The sequence below is a fragment of the Cenococcum geophilum genome (genome assembly GCF_001692895.1).
Source record: "Cenococcum geophilum 1.58 unplaced genomic scaffold K441scaffold_6, whole genome shotgun sequence".
Classification (NCBI taxonomy): Eukaryota; Fungi; Ascomycota; class Dothideomycetes; order Gloniales; family Gloniaceae; genus Cenococcum; species Cenococcum geophilum.
The window spans coordinates 2126346-2152933 of record NW_027137564.1 but is presented as its reverse complement, the minus strand read 5'-3'; the positions used below and the strand labels follow the sequence as shown (position 1 = coordinate 2152933).

The following is a 26588-nucleotide window of genomic DNA, read 5'->3' as shown; positions in this document are numbered from 1 at the left end:
GACCAGTATTACCAGAGTGAAATTCCTTTCTTTCTTTTCTCTTCTTTCCGCTCCGTTGTCTGTCAAAGATATAATATATCAGCTAATCGGTGCGGGGCAATAGTTCAGAGAAGAGGCAATCTAGCTCGAAACGACGGGACGCACCCATTGCTTTTTGCAGTCTCGATAGGCTCTAGAGATGCGACGGATTAGCACATGGGTATGATGAATCTCCAAATCCAGGCAATGTTTGGGCAATCCTAGTTTCACCAGGATGGTAATTTGGCTCTCGCACCAATGCGAATGAACGGGTTAGAAGGCCTCTTACTGGAAAAAGTCGGAGCACATCTCCCTATCGCCTCCGTTGCGATGTAGACACCTTAAGCTCCGAGCGGCGGCTTCTTGACAAGGATCAAAATATTGGCTGAACTGCTTGCTAGCGGTCTTTCTATGAGTAGGAAGCTCCTGAGGCGAGACCGCAGGGAACTAACCCTTCAAACTTGGCTGCAGCGGCGTCGTTCCATGGTGTCTCAGGCTCCTCCGCTGCCATGACGGAGGGTGTCGTTGATTTGAGGCCAGGACAAGCTGTTAGACGATGGATTATGCAGGAGTCCTGCGGTGGGCGGCCGCTCCGGAGAAACGTTTTCGGCGTCTCGTTCCACTGGGGTGTGTTATCGATAATGGATAATAGGCGATACCTACGCGACGATCGTAAAAGGGTCCGTGCGAAATATGGTGTTTCATGTTCCAACCTTAACTTCCAAATTTCTCGTGGCTTCGGTCTTTTCAACTCTATCGGGGCAAGACAGGCTTGATAATAAGGCAATGCACATAAATTCCCGTGTAAGAATCGTTAGATGAAGTCGGTTCAGGTGTAGACCCTTCGACCCCGCTAGATTAATCCGTAAATGTAATCTAAGGCTGGAATTAGAAGCTCAAATACCGGGTTACGTAGTCCGCTTTGCGGTTATCGCCGTCCTGTTCCCTTCGGAATTCCGGTTTGGTCAGAGCCGTTCGGATAATTTCTTGCCTGAAGTACCCCAGAATTACTGCATTCATGGCTTACCTGATTCGAAGCTTCTGGGACGTTGACCATCCTTAGTGTTGGGGCAGCCAATGTGCGAATGAGATCTAGACGTGGAAGCGGGTTCTGGTCCCATAAGCATAGAAGTCATCATTGCGTCCCAATCGCGATGCCCGAGGAGGCCGCGGAGGCTATTACGCGGTCGGCAAACCCAAAACACAAGCAATGGCCAGGCTTGGCAATACTCAACGAAGAAATGCAGTCAATTTGGTAGCAGAGGATCGCTGAACAGTTATCTATCGTCTATCAACATGTGGCTGCTAGTAATCGTTGCCGTTGTTAGCGAGTGCAGGAAGATCGGTTCTAGGGGCTTTGCGCTTCCCCGTTTTCAGGCAAGAAGTCCATAGATTCCCGGATGTTCTAAACCTTCAACCCTCCACCTAGATAACTTCATGTCATGGCAAACTCTAGTCCTCCACACCTTTTGTCGTCGCCTCCACTTTTGATGTACGTGTCTTTATCGTGGCCTTCTAGAGCCACTGCTCCTGTACTGATTTGGTCATGACCGCACAATTTCTTCACCCCGACATGGAGGCGAGACTGATCACGGAGACAAGATGCGAATATGGTCACATCAACTCCACACTGGCGGGGATCACTTCTCGTGCGCTTCGATAGTTTTGTAAAAACAGACGAGAGCAATCCCTGGCTGTTGGTAGTCCCGCAGGATATCCATCTCCGATTTCCGCGAAGAGAAATAGTTTCCATTAAGAGATCCAACCTAAGGTGGCTTTCCTTCTGTGATGATAGACTTTTTGCGAGGCTTCTGAGATAGCCAGCGTAAAAGATGCTGTTTCATTGAGCAGACCGGTTGATCCCAGGCCGACGACGAGGGCGCCTGGGCATTTGGTACGATAAGATAAGGCGCGTCCGACAACGGTGGAGAAAAATGGCCTCGAAGCCTCCTGCCTCAACGGCCTGTGGTATTGCTCCACAAGCCGGACCAATCTACCCAGCCAGTCATGTTTTAAGTCAAGGTGTGGAGGGAAACCAACGAGGGATTGTCTTGCCAACTTGCACTCCCGCGGCGGGACTAGAGCAGACTTCCGTTCCATGCGTGCAACTCAATTAGCTGTGATCCCATGCATCCCGAAGATGCCAAACTAGGAGGAAGGAAGTATAAAGAAGAGGCCATTCCATTCCATCGAAAGTCTCCCTAACATTCTTATTATGACAGAAGTTTGATATCATCACTTCTCAGATTAAGTTGTACAATTTTGTAAAGCCTGCGAGCTTACCTCATTGTATCTGATGCTTGTACTCCACACTCGGACTCATCCATATCTAAGGTGAGCCTGTATAACATTCATCATGTCTACCATCTTTTTCATGGCTGTTGGGGGAATGAACCTCGCAATCCCCGATTTGCATCTTGAGGCCTAAGAGCAAAGCACCAATCTAGCTAAGACACCCTTGTTGTTTTCAAGTTCTAAATCCATGTTTCCATTCCTTCCGCCGTCGGCTTGTCTGAAGGAACCTCCTTGTATTTGTTGTGTTCTCGTGATATTTATCATTCTATATGTCGTGTAAGCACTAATTTGGCTGCAACCGCAGAAAACCATAAAACCCAATGGCTGCTGTAGCCATGCAACATCCTTCGGCTGTGCCTAGGCCCAATTTCAAACCTATAATCGAACATGCTGTCTCTCATCAGGCTCCAACTATCACTGAATTCGACCCGGCGAAGCATCTTGACTTCACCTTTCCTTCAGAGATCATCACCATGAAGGATATCGGTTATGCTGATAATATCGGGGTCTCGCCGGTCGCCGTGTCTCAGCCATTCCAACTCTTTTCCCAAGATGCAGTCCAGCAGATGCGGGCTGAGATCTTCAAGCCTGAGGTTATGGAAAACTGTAGTTTCCGCAGTAATCTTGCCGCTTCTCAGCTCCGGGGATACTCACCAAAGTATGTACTTTCATCCTGCTACTCTGATTGAGACATGAATAAAGAATATCATCACTGATATGATTAAGACACGCACCATTCACCTACGATGCTTGGAATCACCCGGACACCCTCGCTATCATCTCGAAGGTCGCGGGCGTTGACCTCGTCCCTGAAATGAATTACGAAATTGGTCATATTAACTTCTCAGTGAAGACCGATGAGCAAACAAAACAAGAGGTTGCTGCTATTAACAAGCAAAAGCGCTTCTTTGCTGACGACGAAGGTATTGCTGGCTGTCTATGGGAAGATGATAAGCCTGTGGTTGCTTGGCATACTGATAGCTACCCATTCGTTTGTGTTCTAATGCTGAGTGACTGTACAAACATGGTGGGTGGAGAGACAGCACTTTATACTGGTAATGGTGATATCCTTAAAGTCCGCGGACCACAAATGGTAACACTTCCCCTCACTAAAGGTCAAAGAACATATCTGATGCAAAGGTCAGGGTTGCGCCGTCGTAATGCAAGGACGTTACATTACCCATCAAGCTCTTCGCGCTTTGGGCGCGAAGGAGCGTATCACCTCTGTCACATCATTCCGACCCCGTTCACCTCATGTTCCCGATGATACAGTTTTGACCACTGTTCGCCCCGTTTCGGACCTTTCCGAACTGTATTACGATTTTGGTGAGTATCGTCTGGAGATTCTAGAGGAGCGCATTCGTGTCAGACTTAAGCAGCTTCGTGATCGACGCCGAGCAGGAAAGAAAATCGATACTGCTGCCATCAAGAAATTTTTGGCAGAGCAGGAAGCTTTCTTGAAGCACACCAATCAAGAGATCGTCGAAGAGGATAAGGTCATGGTCGGTCATATTGAGGTAGTTGACTATCCAGACGAAAAGGTTGGGCATGCGAATGACAACAAGCCAACTGCAAAGCGAGCCTTAAAACGGGCCCGAGTTGAGTAGCTATCGAGCTTTGAGCTCTGTTGATAGATTTTGTGTTGTATTAACTAGACGATATGTTGAAGCCATGCCTGTGTCGCCGTCCTTGTTAAGGTCTTATATTATGACTGAATGTTGGATGATTATTTAATGAGAGTTGAATAGCAGATAATTTTCGGGCTTGCTTAAGGCTCAAGGCTGGAGATTGATGGGTTGCTCTGGGCTGATCGATCCGTTGAGCTGAAGGCAAGTTCATCACAAAAGCGTGCCATAGAAATGTGAAATGTGAAGGAGTTCTTGAAGGGAATGCGATGTCTTGATCCAAACCCACGCGGTTAGATTAAAAATAATTGAGAACAGTGCAATATCTGGCTACGGAAATCCGAGAATTAGAAATAGGTTGAAATGGTCAAGATGCCTCATGTGAATTACGATCACTTGCTGGCTAAAACGTGAGGTCTAGTAACTCGCATAAACAAATACCCAAACAACTTGTGGTGCTCTACTCACAGTCAATAAATACATGTAACTTAGGTATAAGCTATAAGGGGTTTAACGATTCCGTGTCGCGCAGGCTTTGAAGCCTCTTTGCAAGAGCTGATATGTTCGTAAAGACTAAGTAGACACTGCAAGGTTCGAAGGAAATACCGCTGCTTAACCAAACCTTACCCGGCCTGATTATTGTAATCCGGCATGCGCTCTCATGAGAGTAATATTGTTTGTGGTCGGAGGCCTGCGGGTATGCTAGTGACATGCTGACAGTCTCTAAATTAAGGCGCCTATGGGAGGAGTTGCAGATGAAGCCGTAGGCAGACTATGAAGGCGCTGTACGACGGCAGTCACAATCATTATTAAATTACTGTCTCAGTTATGAACGAGCGGCGTTACGAGGAACATGTTGAGCAGTGATGAAAGGGTGTGATTTCCCGATCGTTTGTCGACTTTGGCGCTTACATACTCATCGCTCGTTACCAAGTCACCACTCACGTACGCAGAATTCCCAGGGCTTGCTACACATCTCTTTACCACATCACGATTGACGGCCTGACAACGTGCTTTTGAAGCTGGAGGGCATGAAGAAGAACACACACTGCATTGCACACTAATTGCGGTCGTCCTAGTTCACCTCAACACTCTTCTTCGATGAACACACGACCTCCCACTTCCCCCGCGGCCTCTGCCCGCCAGAAGAGCTCGTCTTCACCCATCGCCTCTTCGCAGCAGAGCAATAGCTCTCCGCAACAAGCGAGCATGGCGTCAGGCACAAAGAGCGCCAGGGGAACATCAGCGAGCGTATCTCGACCTTCTGGCAAGGTCGCCGAAGCGGACAAGCCAGCACGTCCGTCAAGCAAGGACAGCCTCAAATCCAAGATGCCAAAGAAGTTGGAAGAGACACCGAAACCCAGCAAATCCGAGGAGGTAAGGTTCCCCCAACGTTTGATTGCGAGAGGCAGGCAGTCGCAGCACACTAACTTCTCATGCAGCAGCTAAAAGCGTTTAAGAACGACTTTGACAGTCTTCGGGCACTCGTTACGTGCAAAATATGCGATAAACTGCTTTACGAACCCTACATCATTTCCTGCGGTCATACCTATTGCTACAGCGTTGAGAGCCCATCACTCCGTTGTCCCAACATCATACTAATTACCTCTTAGTGTCTATGTACTTGGTTCGTCAGCAACAAGGCTCGAAAGACTTGTCCAGACTGCCGAGCTGTAGTCGCTCAGGCGCCGGCTCCTGCATACGTTGTAAGTACAGTTTTCTGCCGAATAAACTTATGCTGACTGCTGGGACTTGATAGATCCGAGAAATGACACTGATTTTCATAAACCGGGCCGAACTGCTTCCTGCCGGCGAGACAATAGAACAGCACACAAAATGGCAAAAGGAAGAGTCTGATATTGTACAGCAAGACAAGAACAATACAGATACGAGGACAGGCGGCCTGTTTAAAGGCTGTTTCAAGTCGCGAACCGGCGGCACCCTTCGCCCAATACGAGACGAGGAAGACGGTGTTGATAGGTGTCCAATGTGCTCTTGGGAGCTTGAGGACGGAGAATGCGCTCAGTGCGGTCTTATGTTTGACGACAACGGAACGTTGACTTGGGGTGACAGTTTCGGGGGCTTTAGCGACATGGATGAGACATCTGAGCATGACATGTCTGGAGAAGACCTCGAGGGGGAGATTGACATGGAAGATGGTTTTGACGACTACGGAGATGGTGCAATGGATGAATGGCCAGACTACCTAGATGATGGCGGGTCTTTCATGATGAGGAGATTCTTGGAGCACGGTATACCGACAACCCAGCACTTCCAGGCCCGTCGTCGTCGCATGACACATAGCGAAGCCGGAAGCAGACGTCCATCCTACAGTGCAAGCATAGTTTCTGACATGCTTACTGATGAGATGGATACGGTGGAAGAGGAAGATGAGGAAGATGTTGACGATGGGGACTCATCCATGAACGACTTCATCGACGAAGAAGGAGAGACTGAAGGAGGTTCCCAAAGTACTACATCTACCCCTGGACAAACCCCTCAGCCTCAGTCAGCTCCGAGATTAAATCGAAGACCTCGTCGCATTGTAGAATCCGAAACATCCTCGAACATGTCACAAGTACCCGAAGAAGATGAAGAAGAAGGACCAATACCAAACGGCCTTCGTCGTCAGCAGTACCAAGCACGGCTCCTGAGTCGAGCTAACGGCTCGAGACGGACCGCTTCATCAACTTCGACAGAGACATCTGCTGAACATGAGCTGGATGAAGACACCCAGGCGTTGTTGCACGCAGCGGGTTGGTCTCCACTGGATCACGATGGGCCGGAAGATGGGATGGATGAAGATGATGATAGCGATGGTGGGAGGACGACCGTTGGGTGGGACGCGACTGCGATTTCCAATGACAGATCTCGAATTGGTGGTTCTCTAACGCCTACTGCAGATAGACCCAATGTCCCGATCCGGCCACCCTCTCGTGTAGGCAGTTCCCGCCCAGGTTTCCCTGACGGATCACGCGGCCTACGGCGAAGGTCTTCTGTTTTATCCACGACATCCACAGTCCATTATGAAGACGGCGAAGCAGACGATGATGACTCCGAGCCGGATCACGACGGAGATGTCACCATGGCTATGAATGCTCTGAGGGCCCGACGATCCCGTGTACAGATGCGAAATGGTGTTCTCCCCAACAGCACTCCCAGCCGCTTCGCGAACCATGGGCTTTCTCAAGGTGTTTCCATCGACCTTGATACTGACGATAACTCTGACACTTCTCAACAACCCGTACGTCGTCGTCAAACAGCTCGAGCTCGTGAGCAAGAGTATGACCCCAGAATCAGCTGGATGTTCGCGTCGCACCAAGCAGCTCTTCGGGACTCCGAGCGGTCTGGAGCCCCTTACGACCACTTGGACCAACTACGATCTACAACTCCCATTGCTAGACCAAGAACTGCGAATAGAAATCGGGCTGCTGGGCAAGCCAGCCCAGCGCCCCCATTCTCTCCATCCAACGGACTCTTTTCTTTGCCGGGGAATGTGCCTTCGAGATTGCGGACACCCACGATGGACAACTCTTCAAATCATGGTGTTTCAGTACGCGGATCGCCTTCTCAGTCGAATAGATCCGGTGTCTCGGTTATTTCTTCGATGCCGGAAGGGACTGGCAGAAACAATGGAGGGGCTCTCGAGCGTCCAACATCTGTTGGATCAATCAGTGGCAACTCAGCCGTTACTACACCTACCACTGCGGCTCGATCTAATTCACAGCCAACTGTCAACTCCATTTCTCAAGCTACCACTGCAGCAGCTGTAGACATGATCGACCGTCCACCCAGCAGAGTGAGCTCTCGTCCACCTTCGGCTGCAGGAAGACGGAATTCGGCTGGGTTTGTCAATGGCTTTCCAGGGCTTTCAGCTCCCGTTGGCCTTAACTTTGGAGCACGTGTATTCCAAGTTCAAGCGAGAAATCCCTGGGCGCCCTATGTTCACCCACAAAACGTCGTCAGGACTCGCACATCGAGGCCTACCTTGAGAGACCAATCCTCAGTTGCCACACTAAGAGCAAGCAACTCTCGGCAACATCTTCGGAACCAGCCCTCCCAAGTTAGTATACGGGATAGCGTCAATTCGCCACAGACAATAAGGCCACAGGCATCCCGAATAGGCCTTCGTCATCATACATCGCAACGCCGTTTGAACAGTCAGGTATCAACTCGGACCCTGCGTGCTAGTGAACATGCCCAACCTCCGCAATCCCCAGTGAACATTCCCAGCGTTGCAACAGCTTCTGCTGTCCGTCCCCGCTTCTCAGAAGACGAGCGACTTCGTCTAGCTCGCGAGCTCATCAGTAACAGAGCGCGGGAGTTGGGCACGAACCAGCCAAGTACGGCACAACCAGGTGCAAACCAGCCCCGAACAAACCCTTTTACGGCTGGAGCAAGACGGCCAAGTATCCCTAATCGCGATAGTCCTTCCGCTCCGACTGACGTACCGGCCACGAATACGACAGGAATGAATAGTCCATCTCACACCAGAACCGGATCGAATGAATCATTGCCCAGCCCAGTCGCGCATTCTCCAACTGCTTCAAATGCTTCCTCTCAGCATCCACCCAACCTCAGCCGGCGGCGAAGTAACCGTAATATTGCAGCACCCCCGGGAGTTTTCTCACCAACCCAAACTTCCTTCTCACCCACTCAGACTACTTTCGCCAATAGCTATGTGCGATCGAGAAGCGGGCCATTGCCTGGGAGCCCAGCATATGAATCACCAATCAATACAAACCCACGGGGTATGAGCCCTATGGTTGCTGCGGGCGACCGCGCACGTTACTAAATTTTCATTTGTCTGCTTTTGAACGAGTCTGTTACACAGGATTTCTTTGCAAACATCCACGTTCTCTCTTGCTTCACTTTAAGTTGGATATCATGGGAGGTCTCCATGATAACTTTTGACGGATTATGAGCTAACGATCGTTTTGCATGATGGGAAATGGGCATACTTTCGCATCGGCTTGGCGTTTTCTTTTCCGGGGCGTTCAGCATCTTCTACGGGTTGGCGTGTTCTGGTAGCTAGCATAGCTTCAGCGTTCAAGCGTAAGGCGCAATGGATTTGTTTTTCGGCGGAATCTGTCAAGTTCCGATTTTTTGCAACCTGCAGTGATTCCTATGATCGAACCAGTATCTTGAGAGATTCTTCAAACCGGCATGGCTGAAATTCTGGTGCTCATTACGCAGGTTCATTCTGTCAAAGAGATGATTGTTTTGCGGTTGATAGCATCAATACCAAATATAGAGACATGATCCGCCGTATGGAGGCATGGCTGATACAAGAAAGAGCTTCCCAATTCAGATCGTTTCCAAGTCCCCACATATTCAGCGACAAACAGGTTCTTCGTCGAATATTGAAGTCTCTAACTCGTGTGCTGAACATGACGACGAATGCCTAAGAACAGTGCTGACGGTGGACAAATGACCTCGGTTGAATAATATTTGGAGCCTAAAAGACATCGACACCAATACTCTCCGCCTCCATCCTACGCAAAACTCATCCAGAATCGATCCTCATGGCGAAGCCAAGGGTGACACTTTTCGTTGATATAATCAGCCCTTTCGCCTACCTAGGATTCTATGCTCTTCAGGTGGGTAGACAGTCATTCTTGACTGATCAGCATGATTCACTCGCGGCCATCATCACATATGTTTTACATGCTCAACGATTAGTATTTAATCCTTTTTGGTGGCTCATGCGGACGGTTGATATTGTTTTCCTTGCTACTGTTGTTATTAGTCGTCCAGGGAGCTTAGCCCACGCCACTCACTACCTACCCCGTTTCGATACGTGTATCGCGTTCTAAGCCGGATGTCTTAATGCACCCCAAAACGCTCCATTCTACCATCGAGAAGAGTGGACCCTTTACGCTAAAGATATGTAGAATTTCCCTATCTTTAAACAATGCGAGGTGACATTTGTACCTATCTTGCTCGGCGGCCTAATGAAGGCTTGCGGCAACACACCTCCGCTTGAGATTAAGAGTGAGTTGAACTAATTCTCATCTGTAGTCGTGCACAGTTTCTCTATTTCCATGTGCCTGTTCTTTCTTGTGCTACTACATTTTCAAAAATATGGCCTCGATATTACTGTTTTTCACCAGGACTATTGCTTTAGTGATTGTCGGTCTATGTAGCAAGCTTTGCAATAGTACCAGCAACATCCCTACTATCCAGCTCAGCCATTCTCCGTATATCCACGCCATGTCGCTCCACATCCACAAATTGCCCATCCCCATGTCTGATTGAGCCGCTCCACCCCGCAGGATTGCTAACTCGGCCCTCCAGACAAGGACAAATGGATTAACGTCGAGCGCATCCGCTGGAGCGGGCTCTTCAACATTCCCGTATCGGCGCAAGCACCCGAGGGACTCCCAATCAACACGCTACCAGTCCGTCTTCCTTCCCTCAGACCCATTCATCAGCACAATTTTATCCCCCCCCCCAAAAACCCCCACTAACCTACCTCCCTCCCCCGACTAGATTCAACGCGCCCTAACATCTCTCAACCTCTCGCACCCTCACCTGCTCCCGCAAGCTCTCAGCGCTTTTTATCACGCCTTTTGGGTGTCGTTTGCCGCGCCTCAGAAGCCTGAAAATACTCTCTCCATCCTCGCGTCCGTGGTTGGAGACACGGAAGCGAAGACGGTGCTTGAGAGGAGCACGAGCGCGGAAGTCAAGAAGCTACTAGCGGAGAAGACCAATGAGGCTATGGATGCAGGCGCGTTTGGGCTGCCGTGGTTTGTCGGTGAGTTTGCGTTCTCGTTTCTGCTGTTGCGTGCTCCGATGGATCGGGTCCTCAGTAAGAGGACAGTGCTGACACGTGCTGTGGTTGTAGCGACGAACTCGAAAGGCGAGAAAGAAGGGTTCTGGGGTTTCGATCATATTGGGCAGATGGTTGATCACTTGGGGTTGGAGAGGCCACAGACGGGCGGTTGGAAAGCCATGTTGTAAGAATCAGCGGGTTCGCTGTTCAATTTGATCGTTTTTGATTGTTACAATGTGTGCAGCACCAAGAATGATAATCGTCTGGAAACGCCTTACACCTCATCTGCTATGCAGCATGCCCAGCCCGTAACACCAAAACCATACCGCCATACGCCATACCATCATACCGCTAGACGTGTCGAGTGAAAAAGTGAAGGAGAAAAGAGAATTAAAGAGAAGAAAACGCTAAGAACGCTAAGCGAATGACCATTTTTAAAAATACACCACCTCTAAATGCCGCCAGAGAAACGAATGTGGGGTATCATTTTATATACACTCTCGTCATCGATCCTATTTATCTGTTCCTTCTACATCACCTGTCTTCTTGAGCTCCCAGCTCCAAGCCTGCTGACTCCTTCCCTATCCTCTTTGCTGAACCCTGCATGCTCCATTAACGTTGTAAATGTTGTAGCTCCCGTTAACGGCCTCCCATTCTCAGCGAGCATTGGCGGTGCTTGCAGAAATGACGGCGCAGGCATCAGCACGTCGATCGTCTCCGTGCTATCGCTTCTCTCGGGCCCTGACTTCCGCGTTGAGCGCGTGGCTGAACGTGTGGTAGAGCGTGTGCTAGGACGTGTGGTTGTGGTTGTGGTTGTGATTGTGGCTGTGGGGGTTCGGGTCGGTGTGGCGTAGGGATCGCGTGTCCGGGCAGTGGCTGGAACAGGGACCGAAGATGTCGGCGAGCGCGAGAAGCGAGAGAGGACACGTGGAGGTTGAGCCACGTCCGCACTCGTGTTGTAGCGCATAAGTGTGTTGTTCCTTGCTACCATCTGCGTCGTGGAGTTTGGCGACGAGTACGAGGGCGAGGCTGCTGAGCCGCTTCCGCGCCGGAGGAAGTCTGTGCGCGCGGCGTACTGAGGATCGTAGATGGGGTCGCTAACGGTGCGGGCGACGTGGCCGAAGTCGCCGCTGTAGCGATTGCGCCGAGATTCCCGCCGCTTATTGATGAGCCAAATTACGGCGAGCGTCAGGAGGATTCCAAGAATTATACCAGGGAAAAAGCCGGCTATAACGGCTTTAGCGGGGAAGGCCGGGTTGAAGTGGGATGCGGTTGGAATGGGAGGGATGGAGGCGCTGGTTTGGGAGGAGGCCGGGAGCGCAGTGTTAGTTGTAGAAGCGGTCGGAGATGTCGAGGAAGAGCTAGTAGATGAAGCGGAGGAGAGGGTACACATGCCACCAGAGCATGTGTATCCTAGTGGGCAACAGCTGCTGCCGCATTGTGGAAGTGTTACGCCAGTAAGGTTGGCGGCATGAATCTGATTTTCGGGGTGTAGAGTGGCATTAAGTTGGCTAGTATCGCAGGTTATAGGCTGGATAAACTTACAGTCCTGACCAGCAGGACAGCATATTACGGAGGTTGTTACGACGTTGTTGAGTTGGAGGCATTTCGAGGTTGAGGGACAGCAGAAGTCAGAGGGGAAACTCTGCCCACATTGCTGTAAGCCAGACACTCCACCACAAGTGGCATCTCGACGAATTAGACCCACTGCCTGAGCAGCAGAAACAGCGGTGGTAAGGGCGGAGGAAGAAGGGACGGTGGCTGATATCAGACAAATTATGGAGAGCTTGTGCAAAATTAAGGAGCCCATTTTGGCGTTAACGAAAAAAAATCGAAGTTGTTTCCCACCACTCTAAGCGGATGATATATGCAGACAAGCGTTGCAATGCGGCAAAGAAAGATTACAATAAGGAAATAGAGTAATCTCTTGGTCTTCTGAGATCGACTCTTGGTGGACGGGCAGGATGAGTACGAAACACAAAATGATGGAGAAGGGAAATGAGATTATGGGCAGCACAGCACAGTATATAGACAGACAAATATAGACACTCGTGGCTCTCGGGATTAGTCGCGCCTTCTCGCGCGCTCTCGAGCCATGACTGACGTCTACTTACCGTATGATCAGGTTGCCATAGGTCTCGTCATGTTCTGGAAATAGGGCTCAAGAAGCGCCGAGTGGATGGCAGCAGCTCAATCGAGTCGAGTGCTAGCACAGCAGCAGAGTAGCACTCGCGGGTGACTCTTCGTAACGTGTGGCTATGCAGCTGCTGTTTGCTGAAGGGATGAAACCTTTAGGTCGACAGGCCCGGCGGCTCTATGCTTCAGAGTTGGCCGCTAGAAAACGAAGTTCGCCCTGTGGTTGGCTGCAGCGCCCCATCGCGAAGCTCTTACTGGCTCCTAACTTGGGCGCTAGGGCCAAGCCCATCTCAAGAAATTATTCTACCTCGACATCACCATCACTTACCGCACCATAATGATAATACAGAGCCTATCCAGGCCGCAGAACCTCCTGCGCCCCGCATCCAAAGCTGCAGTAAACCCCCCTCCCCTCGAGGCCTCAAATCAGACCCGCACATCACTGATGCAGCTGCCATGTTTTAGAGATGCATCCCGCAGCTGTCCACACCGCCGGCCCGACGCCGATGTATCCATTCCGTCCCGCCATTGAAGGATAATGATGCCCTCAAACAGGAGGGCGTGCCCGGCTTCCTTTCAGCGGACTCTTTTAAAACTGCTTGGACTGACTATCAGGGGTGGGTTGTGGAGAGGCTGAATGACAAAACTGCTGGTAATACTCCCCTCTGCAACACTGCCCTCCGTTCACCCTCTCCTGCCCCTAAAGCTGCAGGCCTGAGGCGCAGATAGCAGCATGCTGAAGTGAACGGTTCAGGCACCCAGCTGGAACACGATGATCCGAAGACGGTGTTACTGAAAACGGCCCGCGACTCTAACTATGCCTCAACCTTCAACCATGCCTCAATGGCGTTCAACAACCATTTTTTTTTTAAGGGGATCGTACGTACAGCCTCGGCGCATCCTATCTGCCGATCTCCCCCTGGCGGTTTCTTGCTACGCCCCTCACCACTCTCTAACTCATTGGCTAACATATCTCCTCACTGATAGACTCGTGATGAACACATCCCTCCCCCATCCCACGGGCTCGCCGAGGCAATCAACCGCGCCTTCTCCTCCATGGATTCTCTGCGCACCGAGTTCCTCGCCACAGCAGATGTCATGTTCGGCCCCGGCTTCGTGTGGCTCGTGGCACACTATCCCAGAGAGGACCGCGTGAGGCTGCGGATTCTAGCCACATACCTCGCCGGCTCGCCACTGCCTGGCGCGCACTACCGCGAGCAGCCACAGGACCAGACCACACAGAATGCGGCCTCCCTCTCCGGCCTGTCGCAGGCTGAGTACGCCCGCCAGACCACCGTCCAGAACACTGTCGGCAGTCACGGGCCGCATTCCTCCCAGAACAGTGGCAAACAGAAGTTCGCTCTAGGCGGCGCAAACATAACACCGCTGCTATGCGTGAACACTTGGCAGCACGTGTGGTTAGGGCAGTACGGGGTAGCGGGCAAGAGGGAATACTTGGAGAATTGGTGGAATAAGATAGATTGGAGTGTTGCCAACCAGTTGGCGGATTTAAGGTCGAGCCCTACTGGGCTATTTGTGAGATGAGAAATAGGGGGACTACGAAAATAAGATACCGCATACCTTGTGTACAGTAAGGGTCTACGCGCATCTCAGGGCTCTGGTGTATTGTCTGGTTTGGCAAGACAAATGGTGCATAGATTTTGTACAGATAAATGTATTAAAAATGAAAGCATGATCAATTACATTGTGGGACCCTCTAGCTTTTTAAAGCCCCTTGACTTTTCCCTCCATCTCTAAGTCGGTAGTTGAAAATCAAAGTCCTCCAGCCGACCACCCGCTCGAGAATTTTGGCAAAATAATTCTCGCGCTGGTCTCGGGTGTTATTGGGTACGAATTAATAATAACATAAGGAGGGAATGCTTCACACAACTGACAGCTAGATCTGTGTTGTTCCTTTCCATTCCAATCTAAAAAGTCTCTATACGGACTTAAATCTTGGTTCTTTACCGAACTACTATCTATACACATACAAAGCCTCCAATTTTATACTAGCTTTATCAAGCCTTTCCTTTCCCCTTTGAATTAGTATTCCCACCAACACCCCTTCTCCTCTCCCAGACCTGCACATAGCTCTCCTTTGTAAACAGCGTCTCAGCTCTCTCCCTCTCAACAAACAGATCTTGCACCTCCCACCACTCCTCCCTGCTCCGATCTCTTAACTGCACCCGCCACACCTTGCTCTCCTGCTCTCCCTCCACGCTATCATCCCGTGTCCGCACCGCCTCGTGCGTTATGTTAGCCACCAAGTCATACCAGATCGGCTCACCGGGCGGATAGAGCGAGGGGTTCGGCTCGACATACGGTGACATGTCAAGCGAGCGCACCGGGAACGTCACGATGGTCGGATTGCGCTCAGCAACAAACTTGTTGCGCGAGAAGCGCTTGATGTGGAACAAGAGGTAGGGCGGCAGCGGGTGCAGCAGGCGGTAGCGCACGCGGGTGTTCAGGCGCTCCTGGGCGCGGAGCCCGTCGTACTTGCTCAGGATGGCCGTCAGCGGCACCTGCGGGATGATGTTCTTGTCCAGCGCGTCCTGGAAGAGCGGCGCCGGGGGTAGGTCCAGCGTCAGGATCAGGTACCGCGACAGCTCGGTTTGCACGGCTGCGTCTTCGAAGCGTAGGCGGTCGCCGGCGTCGGCGCGGGCGGTGATTTGTTGCGATTCGATTTTTAGCGTCCCCTGGAAGACGCGCTGGATGATGCTGCTGCCGGGCTTGGTCTTGGATCCGCCGAGAGAGAGGTGGAGGTTGTTGAGGAACCAGGAGAGGAATTCGACGGGGTCGGACTGCGCGGTCAGGGTGAAGCGTTTGGAAGAGCGGAGAGCGATCTCTTGGAGGAGCTCGTGTGGTGACACATGTGCTTTGAAGGCTCGTGGGTTCCATATCTTGCGAACTAGTATGCTAAACCGTTGGGCGAGCTGTGGGCGGCTGGAGATATCTTCCAGCATGGAGAAGTTGCGGAGGGGGACGACGTGTGCGAGGGCATGGATGATGACGTTGAAGTAGTCGTTTGCCTTGATATTGTTCATGCCCACGAAGCCTGGGATATATTTTCTGCCGGACAGATCCCACGCCGTTTTCTGCTCCTTGTCAAGTCGCGCCACTTCATTGCGGGTGAGTCTGGGATCAACAACGAACTTGATGTCGTCCAATGACTTTGACTTCACTTCGTAGCCTTCAGGAAGCACGTAGACCTTCTTAGTTTCCATGTTCACATAAACATGGTGACCTTCTTCCAGGGCGTGGAAATAGGCTTGAGATTTGGGACCCCGACCTTGGTAGTATTTGCCGCAGACGAGGCAGGCATAAACGTTGATATTGGAAAGAGTGACAGAGCATAGTTTTTCGAAATCGAAGTCTAGGACATTGCGATTGATAGTGTCAAGGTAGAGGTCTGTATATCCTTCCACTGGAGCCTGTTGCCGTTGCGGTGCAGCAACAGCTGATTCTTCTTCGTCCTCATCCAGTGCCACCTCTGGTGTTGCTCCGGCTTCTTCAAGCTCTGCATGCTCCTCTTCCGCTGCTCCTAGTATATCCAGCTTTTCCCTATCCTCCGGGCGTGGGGACATCAAGTGTCCGTTGCTGGCCGAGTTGCCATTGACTGGTTCCGAGTCTTCAGCCTCATCGACGCGGGCTCGTTTTGAAGCTGGAGAATCGGCGGCGATGAGTTCTTCGAGAGACTCTGATGCTTGTCTCTTCCCCATTATGGATATATTTGATGAAGTCGCCGAGCTCTCCGTTGCTATGTATCTAATCTGAATATTAGGCGAGTCACAAAAACAGCTCCGCTGCGATGCAAACAAGCTCAACACCGCTTTCACGAAATTCTGAAAAGTCGCGTCCTCCAGGCACGACCAGTTGCTGCCCCACCAGACCCGCCGCAATACCCTTCTCCTTTATAACTATTTTACTACTTCAAGATGGTAGGTTAAATTTTTATTCTTGCAGCGCTCATGCTAACTATCTCCAGTCATACAATAACCCCACCCAGATATTTGCGGACGATGTGACGGAAGAGAAGGGAGAAAATGCGCGTCTCTCAGCTTTTGTTGGTGCTATTGCAGTTGGAGATCTAGTAAAAAGTACACTTGGACCAAAGGGAATGGACAAAATATTACAGTCAGCGTATGTGTGTATTGAATATACATGCATGGCAGAAGCTAATAGAGATATCCTAGTTCAACCGGCGAAATCATGGTCACAAATGACGGCGCTACAATCTTGAAATCGATCGCCCTAGACAATGCTGCGGCGAAGGTCTTAGTTAACATTTCAAAAGTACAAGATGATGAAGTGGGCGATGGTACAACCTCAGTGACTGTCCTTGCAGCAGAGCTTCTGCGTGAGGCAGAGAAGCTTGTGGATCAAAAGATACACCCTCAGACAATTATCGAAGGCTATAGGATAGCTAGTCACGCTGCGCTGCAAGCTCTGGAGAAGACTGCCGTAGATAGCAGCAAAGACAAAGCCGCATTCCGAAAGGACCTCGAGGCAATAGCACGAACGACCCTCAGCTCCAAGGTTCTCAGCCAGGATCGCACACAGTTCGCGAAGCTAGCAACAGATGCGGTGCTCCGCATGCAGGGCTCGACAGATCTTACGCATATTCAAATCATCAAGAAAGCCGGTGGGAAGCTGAAGGATTCATATCTGGACGACGGCTTCATTCTGGACAAGAAATTCGGTGTCAACCAACCAAAACGGATAGAGAACGCTAAGATCCTAGTGGCAAACACCGCAATGGATACCGATAAGATCAAAATCTTTGGCGCAAGGGTAAAGGTAGATTCTACGGGCAAGTTGGCTGAGCTAGAGAAGGCGGAGCGTGAGAAGATGAAGGCCAAAGTAGAACGTATCAAGGCGCATGGTATTAATTGTTTCGTCAATCGACAATTAATCTACAACTGGCCAGAACAGTTGTTCGCAGACGCCGGGATATGTTCAATCGAGCACGCAGACTTTGACGGCGTGGAGCGGTTAGCATTGGTCACCGGAGGGGAGATTACATCAACTTTCGACCACCCCGAGAACGTTAAACTTGGCCACTGTGACCTGATCGAAGAGGTTATTATTGGAGAAGACACGTTGATCAGATTCTCAGGTGTTGCAGCGGGCAAGGCTTGCACAATTGTCCTTCGCGGCGCAACAGAGCAACTCCTCGACGAGGCTGAGCGGTCGCTCCACGATGCTCTTGCCGTTCTATCTCAAACCGTCAAGGAACCCAAGACAACTCTTGGAGGGGGCTGCGCTGAGATGGTCATGGCCAAAGCAGTTGACCAAGCGGCGCAAAACGTAGCAGGGAAGAAGGCGCTTGCGGTGGATTCTTTCGCTAAGGCCCTACGGCAACTACCAACCATCCTCGCGGACAATGCTGGGTTTGACTCCAGCGACCTGGTCACGAGGCTGCGCAAGGCAGTTTACGCAGGAATGACCAGCTCAGGGTTGGATCTGTTGACGCCGGGCGGTGGCATTGCCGATATGAGGGAGCTCGGAGTGATCGAAAGCTATAAGTTGAAGCGCGCGGTTGTGTCCTCGGCATCCGAGGCGGCTGAGGTGAGCTATAATAATCGCTGAATTATAGCCTTGTCACTAACTATATACAGTTGTTGCTTCGGGTTGACAACATTATTCGAAGCGCGCCGAGGCGGAGAGAACGAATGTAAGTAATGTCTGGGGTTTGATGCTCACTGCCAGGTATTACGTCTTGGGAGCAGGGAAATGGAACAACCAAAGCATTAGATGTATTCTATTACCATAATGTCAATGCAAACCAACTACCGTGTCCACTTTAAGGCCGATAAAAATTGGATGTGGCTCTGAGTGCGGCATGAAAAGGGTGCGGTAGGGTCTGGCTTTCTGTGTAGTTGTTGTTTTGTGTGTAGAAGACTGAGGATGACGTCCAGGCCTCGATCCGGACACCTGCACCGCTGCCGCACCAGCTAATGGTAGTCAATCCAGCTATGTTTCATCGTGTTGGAACGATCCTTGAGGTCTTAACCGCACTGCGGCTAAAGACAGGCGAGGGTTGAAACCGTGTGGACCTGTGGCACGGTTGCGAGTACTACCACATTACTCGTACGCAGTCCCCGTTTTTAGACACGACAAGCGCTCGAGCAAGGGGCAAACACGGCATGTCGGCTCAATCTCATTCCAAGCCTTCCTACTGCACTGCGTTGATATTTATTATATCAACTCCTTCCGCGGCCCTCTTTTGCTGGCAAAAGCAAACTCCAAGACTCTCGACATTGCTGACGATCCCTTTTCGTCTCCATCAATCAGCCTTATAGTATCGCCAAGTCGTCTAAATTAGTGAGCATAAGCGGCCCGACGCTTCCTCTGACAGGCGGCTGGTTGGTTGGCTGGTGTGATAACCCTGCGTACTCACGCAACACTCAAGGGGCCGCCATTTCAGCTTCCTTCCCCCACGTCCTAAATCTCACTCCTTCAACTTCAGACCACAGTCCCCTCTATTCCGCCCTTTCTGCTGATGCTTCATCACCCCCATCACTCTAGCCTACTACAGGCTTCAACACTCGCATTGTAGAGCCTTTCAGCATGCCGCGTCGTCGGCCTCCCGGCGCGGGTCCCGGCCTCAGCACGACTCTTTTTGCCTTGTTATTCGTTTTTCCCTTGATTGCAACGGCCGCTCAGCAGCAGCAGCCGCCGCCGCACAATGGCTATCGAAGATCTCCCCGCGAGGATGCCTTGGTCGATACCATCACACCGCAAAGACACTCAAAAGTGGAGCAGAATCGACTCGCAAATTCGGCGAAACGCAGTCGACATACCCCCATAATACCCCAGAATGAGCGCGCCATTGCAACCTTGCCTTCAGCTCCAGCAGTGTCGAACGCTGCTGTCCGAGCACCGCCTGCCGGATCCGCCGCCTCCCCCTCAGGCGGCCTTTCTTCGCGACCTCGTGCGCGGTCTTTGCAGGATTGGGAAGTTGAGGACTTTGTTCTTTTGGCGACCGTTGATGGACACATACACGCTAGAGACAGGAGCACCGGGAAGGAGATATGGGACCTTGACGCCGGAAGACCCATGGTGGAGACCATATACCACCAAAAGAACGAGTCCGACGACAAAAATCCACAGGACAAGGCTTTCATATGGATCGTGGAACCCATTGAGGACGGCAATCTCTACGTATTAACGCCAGGGCCATACCCAGTTCTCCAGAATCTGGGGTTGACAATCAAGCAACTAGCGGAGGAACTCTCTCCTTACTCTAGCACCGACCCCCCGGTGGTCTACACCGCAGAGAAAAAGAACGTCATGTACGTTCTAGATGCCCGCACCGGAACGGTCCTGAAACGATTCAGCTCTGGTGGCTCAGCCGTGGTGAACGCTGAGAGTTGTGAGCCTCAAGTCACAGGCTTCGAATCCACAAAGCAACGGGAGTGTAAAGGCATTTTCAATTTAGGGCAAACGGAATACATTATCAGCATCCAAAACGAAATTACGGGCGAAAATATTTGCACTATCAAGTATTTCGAGTGGACACCGAACAATCGAGATCGAGACCTCCATGGCCAATATTTGTCCACAATGGACAACAAATACGTCTACAGCAAATACGACGGAACCATCTTTGCCCTCGACCATACTTTACACAGGAAGATATATCCCCAACGGCCTGTGTATACTAGAAAATTCTCTTCGCCCGTGGTGCGCGTCTTTGATGTTGCCAGACCCTTCGACGACGACACCTCAGAGCCTGCTCTTATCATCCTACCTCAACCCGCTGGCCCTGCAACCAGCGAAGATGGCGTCCAAGATGTTTGGGTCAATTGCACCGAGACTGGCAGTTGGTATGCCATGTCTGAGAGCAGCTATCCAGCTGTGACCGACGGTGCTACTAAAGCGCTATGCTACAGCCCTGAATGGGGTGGGGGGATGCTTGCCTGGGGTGGAACCCATTATCTACCCGATGAGACCGGCTTAATTGGTGTGCACTCGCTGTCTCATGACGATGAACGGCGAGCCGATGTCCCGACGATTTCTGCACCTGTCGACGACCCTCAGCCTATCGACGAGACTGAAAAAGAAACTTCCCAGGATACGCTTTATCATACAATTACACCGAAGAGCAAGAATGCATGGTGGCCCTTGTTTATCACTATTATGGCTCTTACTCTTGGCTTGGGATCCTACGGATACGCGAAACCCACAGCTTTCGGCTTCGGCAAAAAGACATTAGCGCGGGTTGAAACACCGCTTATGACCGTCCCATCTATGGAAGCAGAACCTCCAGCAGTTGAAGACAAGACCCCGCCTGAAGCAGAAAAACGAACAGTGAGGTTCGTAATTCCAGAAGATGAGCAGGATGGGGATGCTCTATCGAGGACATCTACTTTGGATCAATTACCAATCGATATGAATGGCTCGGCATCTGAGGGCCTAGGTCAACAAGCTACGGAAGAAGGTGAAGGTGAAGCAGTCCTAGATCCGGCGAACCCTTCAGAGACTCCTAAACCAAAGAAGAAAGCGCATAGAGGCCAACGAGGAGGAAGGAAGAAGAAGAAGGCTACCAAAGAAGAAGAAGAAGTCAATCGAGCTGTCGAAGCTGCGAAACAGCTTAATCAAGAACATGCACTTCAGCCAGATGAAGTTACCATTAGCGGAGAGGGGATGCAGGATGTCTCAAACATCAAAAAGTATGTTTATCATCTATGTGCTTCACATTCTCGATATTTCAAGAACTGTAGTCTATCTGTGGCGACTGTTTCCGGTCCTGAGAAGATTTGAATGAGAGAATTCTCTCCTAATTGTATTTGCTAACGAACATAATAGGATCGGCAAGCTTACGATTGATTTTGATCACGTCCTCGGCAATGGTAGTGGAGGCACCTTCGTCTTTGAGGGCAAGTGGAATGTAAGTCTTGTTCCCCATCTGGATATGCCTAGTCCTCGATTGACCCTCCAAATCAGGAACGTGATGTAGCCGTCAAACGAATGCTTCCACAATACTTCGGCCTCGCGGAGCAAGAAGTAAAGCTCCTACAAGAGAGTGATCTCCACCCTAATGTTATTCGATACTTTGATGATGAAAAGGATGAACACTTCCTCTATATTGCGGTCGAACTCTGCCAGGCAAGTCTCTGGGATCTGTACAGAGACGGAAGGCCAGGCGAAGACATGACTGAGGACCAGTTAAGACTTTTCAACGAGATCAACAGCGATGTTCCTCGAGCGCTGTATCAGCTCGCTCTTGGGCTAAATCATCTCCACAGCTTGAGAATCATTCACCGTGACATCAAGCCGCAGAATATCCTCATCGCATACCCACAGAAGAACCAGAGGAATGGCCCACGCCTTGTGATATCCGATTTTGGGCTGTGCAAAACACTCCCGGACAATGTCAGCACACTTATCGGCACGACGGGAAATGCAGGGACAGTCGGATGGAAGGCGCCGGAGTTGATCCTCCAACCCAAAGAGCTCGAAGCCCGCCAAAACTCGACCGGCCACTCCCGCGACTCGTCTAGCTCAACCGACCCAGTCTCGCAAGGCGTGAAGCGAGCCGTCGACATATTTTCTCTCGGCTGCGTCTTCTTTTACGTCCTAACCAACGGCTCGCATCCTTTCGACGACGACGAAGGCTGGATGCAGATCCGCGAGCTCAACATCAAGAAGAACAAAGCCAATTTCAGCCGGCTGAGTCTCGGCAACGACTCGGAAGAGCCCATCAAGCTGATCTCGTGGATGCTGGAGAACAAGCCTGAAGACCGGCCCACGGCGCTGCAAGTGATGCAGCACCCTTTCTTCTGGCCGGCGGAAAAGCGGCTGAATTTCCTCTGCGACTGCTCGGACCACTGGGAGCGTGAGCCTCGCGACCCGCCTTCGGCGCACCTAAACATTCTCGAGAATTTGTCGTGGACGGTGCTTGACAAGAAGCGCGATTTCCTAGCGAAGCTAGACCGCAAGTTTATCGAGTCGTTGGGCAAGCAGCGGAAGTATACGGGCGACCGGATGCTGGATTTGCTGAGGGCGTTGCGGAATAAGAAGAACCATTATGAGGATATGGATGAGACGGTCAAGGCGAAGGTTGGGCCGTTGCCGCATGGGTACTTGAGATACTGGACGACGAAGTTTCCGAAGCTGCTGATGGCTTGTTATGATACTGTGTTACATTGTGGACTGCAGAATGAGCCTAGATTTAGGCCGTATTTTGAGGGACAGGTGGCTTAGATGTGATTGGAGATGGGATTGTACCATGAGGTTAAAGTGTCTGGTTCAACGATGGTATGGACTGAAGAAGACTGTCATTTGTGGTATCATATCAGCAGTGGAGTCTTTTGGTTGCAATTTTGAGTATGGATTGAAGTATTTTTCTAGGTTGATGAGGGAATACGCATACACCCTACCCAAACAGGCTTAGATTATTCCCGTTCAATTTAGCACGCCACCATTCTCGCCACTATTCTTGCTACCTATAATACCACTTACCTTCTAAGTTAATTAATTAGATTGTGTAGGAGCCTAAAAGGCACTACGCGAGCTAATTTAGGTGCTGCCACCTTTGCTCAACGCCTGCAAACTGCCTCGGCAGGTACACCCAACGCCTACGCCCACGCCCGCGCCTAGTGTATGCGGTATTTTACTCAAATGCCAATAGCTCACGACGAGGTATTAATGTGATTTATATTTTGTAGAACTAGCTGTAAAGCTAAACTCACGCAATTTTTAAACTCAATGTGTAAGGATCTAGGCCTATTTTAGGGAGGTGTATGTATATTAATTAGGGGGTGTATGATTACCACCGACCTTTTTCTATGTAGTACGATACGATATGGGCGTTAGCAATTGGATGATTTACCCATCTGCGGGGTAGCACCGTATTAATATAAAAAGCATGCTGCGTATATTGCATGAAGGTTCTACAAATGGTATGTTAATCGGATCTGGGTGCCTCTGAATGATATGGAGCAAATGACTGGAGTACTCGTCGGTATTGATAAGCGTATCGAACCCCGCCAATAGACCTTTGACCGTTCCTGGGAACTTTCTCGTGATGCCCTGTCGCATGCCCCATCCCACCAAGATCAGCAACCTCCGCTATCCACGCCTAATTCCCCTACAAGCTTTTAAATCCAATCCGTCTTCCAGATGTCTGAACCTTCGCCCTGCGCTCTACCCGCCAGCTCGCGTGTCGTCCGGCATGAGCACCGTCCTATCCACTCCACCATTTTAACCTCACCCGCCATCACGACAGACTTCCGCACCGAACTGCCTCTCTCTCGACTCCACAACTACTAAAATTACTAGTCTCCTCAATCCGCACCTACATCTCCATCTCTACCTTTGAGCTCGAACCTCTCAGCTCCCACCTCCTGCAATGCCGTCCCTCACCCGCTACCTCACCGCGCTCTTCACGCTGCAGCCCGCCCTTGTCCAACCCGTCCCCGCGCCCCCCTCCGCCCACCCCCCCTCTCCACCACCACCACACTTGCCCCCAGGCCACCTCGGCGCCGTCGCCTCCGAAAGCGCCCTCTGCAGCCACATTGGCACCGCATTGCTGCAGGCCGGTGGCAACGCGGCCGATGCGCTCGTCGGCACCGTCTTCTGTATCGGTGTCGTTGGCATGTACCACTCTGGCTTGGGGGGCGGCGGGTTCATGCTTGTGCGGGGGAGCAATGGGAGTTATGAGTTTGTGGATTTTAGGGAGACGGCACCGGCGGCGGCGTTTGAGGACATGTATGAGGATGATGTGAAGGCGAGCATTTATGGGGGGTTAGCTAGGTGGGCTCTCTCCCTTTTTTTCCTCATTTTTGGCGATCCTGCTTTTGTTTGAGTTGGCTTTTTGAGTTGGGGGGGTTTTTTTTAGCTGGAGGTCATGTCTGATCTGGGATATAAAAACGCCGGTTCCCAGAGGGTCAGGCGGTTTCCATAGAACGAAACAGAGAGAAACTCTAACTCCCCCACCCTCCAGCGGCGTCCCCGGCCAGCTACGCGGCCTCGAATACCTCCACAAGCACTACGGGAGACTGCCCTGGGCGGACGTGATGGCACCCGCCATCCGCGTCGCGCGCCATGGCTTCCGCGTCACCGAAGACCTGGTGAGCTACATGGCCGCCGCGACGGCCGGCAGCGTCGACTTCCTGACCACCGACCCCACCTGGGCCATCGACTTCGCGCCCAACGGCACGCAGCTCGCGCTCAACGATACCATGACGCGGAAGCGATACGCGGATACGCTGGAGGCGGTTGCACAGAAGGGCGCAGATGCCTTTTACACGGGTGCGATCGCCAACGCGACGATTACCGCGCTGAGGAGGGCGAATGGGACCATGACGTTGGAGGATCTAAGGAACTATACCGTGGCGCTGCGGAAGCCGGCGCAGATTGAGTATCGCGGGTTCAAGCTGACGAGCGGTAGTGCGCCGAGTAGCGGAGGGGTGGCGCTGAGCGTCATGAAGACTGTCGAGGGGTACGAACGCTTTGGGGATCCGGCCTTGGTGAATCTGAGCACGCATAGGCTGGATGAGGCGATTCGGTTTGGGTATGGGGAGGTGGGTATTCGATTGCTTGTTTCTTTTCTCCTTTTCCTTTCTCCTTTTTTCTTCTCTTTTCTTGTCCTTTTTTTCTCTCCTTTTTCCTCTCCTTTTTCCTCCTTTTTCCTCTCTTAAAAGCTCCGGTCTTCTAGCTAGACTGAGACTGAATGACTGACTATCTTTCTAGCGAACTAACCTTGGAGACCCATCTTTTATCAGCGGGCTGCAGGAGTACGAAGACGACATGCTGAAGGCGTCTACGGCCGCGGAAATCCGGTCGAAGATCTCAGACTTCCACACCCAGAATGTCTCCTGGTACGACCCGGCGGGGCTGGAGAGTCTCGAGACACCGGGGACGTCGCATATAGTGACGGCGGATGCCTCTGGCATGGCGATATCGTTGACAACGACTATAAACCTGCTGTTCGGGTCACAGGTAATGGTGCCAGAAACAGGGGTAATTATGAACAACGAGATGAATGTGAGTGCTATTACATACCTCTTTACCTTTACACTCACCGAAATTAAATACCAATATACAAGCACCTCTCCCAGAAAAAGAAAGCCTAAATTCCCGATCTTCCCGCTTAACTACCTCCCACCCCTTTTCTTTCCCCCCCCCTCCCCCCAAAACCCACATCTCACCACCCCGCTAACCCCAGGACTTCTCCATCCCCGGAACTTCCAACGCCTTCGGCTACATCCCCACCCCAGCAAACTACATCCGCCCGGGCAAACGCCCCCTCTCCTCCATCTCCCCCACCATCGTCGAGCACGCCAACGGCTCCCTCTACCTCGTCGTCGGCTCCGCGGGCGGCAGCCGCATCATCACCGCCACGATCCAGAACCTGTGGCACGTGCTCGACGGCGGCGCGACGACGCCGGAAGCGCTCGCCATGCCGCGCCTGCACGATCAGCTGGTCCCCAACCAGGTCAGCTTCGAGTGGGCGTATGACAATGCGACTGTCGAGTACATGCGTCTGCGCGGCCATAATGTGACGTGGGTTGGGCCGAGGCAGAGCACGGCGCAGGCGTTGAGGAGGTTGGGGAATGGGACGTTTGAAGCGGCGGGGGAGCCGAGGCAGGTTAATTCCGGGGGGTTTGCAGTGTGAGGGTCGGTGGGATGAGCAATGGTGTAGATATTTAGAAATTTGTTTAAGGAGGTGCTGTACATATTCTAGCATCTAGTCGCTAAATACGTGATATCTAAGAGCTTCTGTGGCTTCT

At 51.4% G+C, this 26588-nt stretch overlaps 10 protein-coding genes across 10 annotated transcripts; 7 read left to right on the top strand and 3 right to left on the bottom strand.

The window, feature by feature from the left end:
- Positions 1 to 120: 120 nt before the first annotated feature.
- Positions 121 to 426, bottom strand: K441DRAFT_542940 (uncharacterized protein; the record flags this gene model as incomplete). Its single annotated transcript, XM_067642715.1, has 2 exons — positions 121 to 172; positions 308 to 426. Coding segments are annotated over 2 exons (171 nt in total), but the record flags the coding sequence as incomplete, so codon positions are not given.
- Positions 427 to 2633: 2207 nt separating this feature from the next.
- On the top strand, positions 2634 to 3920 carry K441DRAFT_684718 (uncharacterized protein; the record flags this gene model as incomplete). The annotated part of the gene is made up of 3 exons (XM_067651811.1): positions 2634 to 2971; positions 3040 to 3406; positions 3459 to 3920. 3 exons carry the CDS (start codon positions 2634 to 2636, stop codon positions 3918 to 3920), a joined length of 1167 nt encoding a protein of 388 aa, XP_067508190.1.
- A 1119-nt stretch (positions 3921 to 5039) lies between these two features.
- On the top strand, positions 5040 to 8733 carry K441DRAFT_542467 (uncharacterized protein; the record flags this gene model as incomplete). Its single annotated transcript, XM_067642695.1, has 4 exons — positions 5040 to 5315; positions 5381 to 5500; positions 5552 to 5644; positions 5698 to 8733. The coding sequence occupies 4 exons, from the start codon at positions 5040 to 5042 to the stop codon at positions 8731 to 8733; spliced, it is 3525 nt and encodes a 1174-aa protein (XP_067508189.1).
- Positions 8734 to 9463: 730 nt separating this feature from the next.
- On the top strand, positions 9464 to 10901 carry K441DRAFT_542381 (2-hydroxychromene-2-carboxylate isomerase; the record flags this gene model as incomplete). Its single annotated transcript, XM_067642688.1, has 5 exons — positions 9464 to 9538; positions 9833 to 9932; positions 10236 to 10339; positions 10431 to 10695; positions 10786 to 10901. 5 exons carry the CDS (start codon positions 9464 to 9466, stop codon positions 10899 to 10901), a joined length of 660 nt encoding a protein of 219 aa, XP_067508188.1.
- A 341-nt stretch (positions 10902 to 11242) lies between these two features.
- On the bottom strand, positions 11243 to 13307 carry K441DRAFT_684714 (uncharacterized protein; the record flags this gene model as incomplete). Its single annotated transcript, XM_067651810.1, has 2 exons — positions 11243 to 12420; positions 13178 to 13307. 2 exons carry the CDS (start codon positions 13305 to 13307, stop codon positions 11243 to 11245), a joined length of 1308 nt encoding a protein of 435 aa, XP_067508187.1.
- A 46-nt stretch (positions 13308 to 13353) lies between these two features.
- On the top strand, positions 13354 to 14394 carry K441DRAFT_542396 (mitochondrial 37S ribosomal protein mS42; the record flags this gene model as incomplete). Its single annotated transcript, XM_067642689.1, has 3 exons — positions 13354 to 13501; positions 13604 to 13728; positions 13837 to 14394. Coding segments are annotated over 3 exons (831 nt in total), but the record flags the coding sequence as incomplete, so codon positions are not given.
- A 352-nt stretch (positions 14395 to 14746) lies between these two features.
- K441DRAFT_653972 (U4/U6.U5 tri-snRNP-associated protein 2) lies at positions 14747 to 16626 on the bottom strand. Its single transcript, XM_067647622.1, has one exon. The coding sequence runs from the start codon at positions 16566 to 16568 to the stop codon at positions 14868 to 14870; it is 1701 nt and encodes a 566-aa protein (XP_067508185.1). The 5' UTR covers positions 16569 to 16626; the 3' UTR covers positions 14747 to 14867.
- K441DRAFT_603770 (uncharacterized protein) lies at positions 16584 to 18823 on the top strand. The gene is made up of 4 exons (XM_067645316.1): positions 16584 to 16787; positions 16835 to 16989; positions 17043 to 18417; positions 18468 to 18823. Exons 1-4 carry the CDS (start codon positions 16785 to 16787, stop codon positions 18525 to 18527), a joined length of 1593 nt encoding a protein of 530 aa, XP_067508184.1. The 5' UTR covers positions 16584 to 16784; the 3' UTR covers positions 18528 to 18823.
- Positions 18824 to 19286: 463 nt separating this feature from the next.
- Positions 19287 to 23409, top strand: K441DRAFT_653970 (uncharacterized protein). The gene is made up of 3 exons (XM_067647621.1): positions 19287 to 21524; positions 21661 to 21742; positions 21799 to 23409. The coding sequence occupies exons 1-3, from the start codon at positions 19420 to 19422 to the stop codon at positions 23056 to 23058; spliced, it is 3447 nt and encodes a 1148-aa protein (XP_067508183.1). The 5' UTR covers positions 19287 to 19419; the 3' UTR covers positions 23059 to 23409.
- Positions 23410 to 23729: 320 nt separating this feature from the next.
- On the top strand, positions 23730 to 26577 carry K441DRAFT_628870 (gamma-glutamyltranspeptidase). The gene is made up of 4 exons (XM_067646212.1): positions 23730 to 24609; positions 24800 to 25379; positions 25549 to 25842; positions 26024 to 26577. Exons 1-4 carry the CDS (start codon positions 24206 to 24208, stop codon positions 26471 to 26473), a joined length of 1728 nt encoding a protein of 575 aa, XP_067508182.1. The 5' UTR covers positions 23730 to 24205; the 3' UTR covers positions 26474 to 26577.
- Positions 26578 to 26588: the final 11 nt, after the last annotated feature.

What these genes read in the sequence shown, in the direction of transcription:
- K441DRAFT_653972 (XM_067647622.1), bottom strand. Translation starts at nt 16,568, where the DNA reads ATGGGGAAGAGACAAGCATCAGAGTCTCTCGAAGAACTCATCGCCGCC.
- K441DRAFT_603770 (XM_067645316.1), top strand. An exon ending in GACAAAATATTACAGTCAGC is followed by an intron (nt 16,990 to 17,042) that starts GTATGTGTGTAT and finishes GAGATATCCTAG; the next exon opens with TTCAACCGGCGAAATCATGG. An exon ending in CGGCATCCGAGGCGGCTGAG is followed by an intron (nt 18,418 to 18,467) that starts GTGAGCTATAAT and finishes AACTATATACAG; the next exon opens with TTGTTGCTTCGGGTTGACAA.
- K441DRAFT_653970 (XM_067647621.1), top strand. Translation starts at nt 19,420, where the DNA reads ATGCCGCGTCGTCGGCCTCCCGGCGCGGGTCCCGGCCTCAGCACGACT. An exon ending in GATGTCTCAAACATCAAAAA is followed by an intron (nt 21,525 to 21,660) that starts GTATGTTTATCA and finishes CGAACATAATAG; the next exon opens with GATCGGCAAGCTTACGATTG. An exon ending in TCTTTGAGGGCAAGTGGAAT is followed by an intron (nt 21,743 to 21,798) that starts GTAAGTCTTGTT and finishes CCTCCAAATCAG; the next exon opens with GAACGTGATGTAGCCGTCAA.
- K441DRAFT_628870 (XM_067646212.1), top strand. Translation starts at nt 24,206, where the DNA reads ATGCCGTCCCTCACCCGCTACCTCACCGCGCTCTTCACGCTGCAGCCC. An exon ending in ATTTATGGGGGGTTAGCTAG is followed by an intron (nt 24,610 to 24,799) that starts GTGGGCTCTCTC and finishes CCCACCCTCCAG; the next exon opens with CGGCGTCCCCGGCCAGCTAC. An exon ending in TTCGGTTTGGGTATGGGGAG is followed by an intron (nt 25,380 to 25,548) that starts GTGGGTATTCGA and finishes CTATCTTTCTAG; the next exon opens with CGAACTAACCTTGGAGACCC.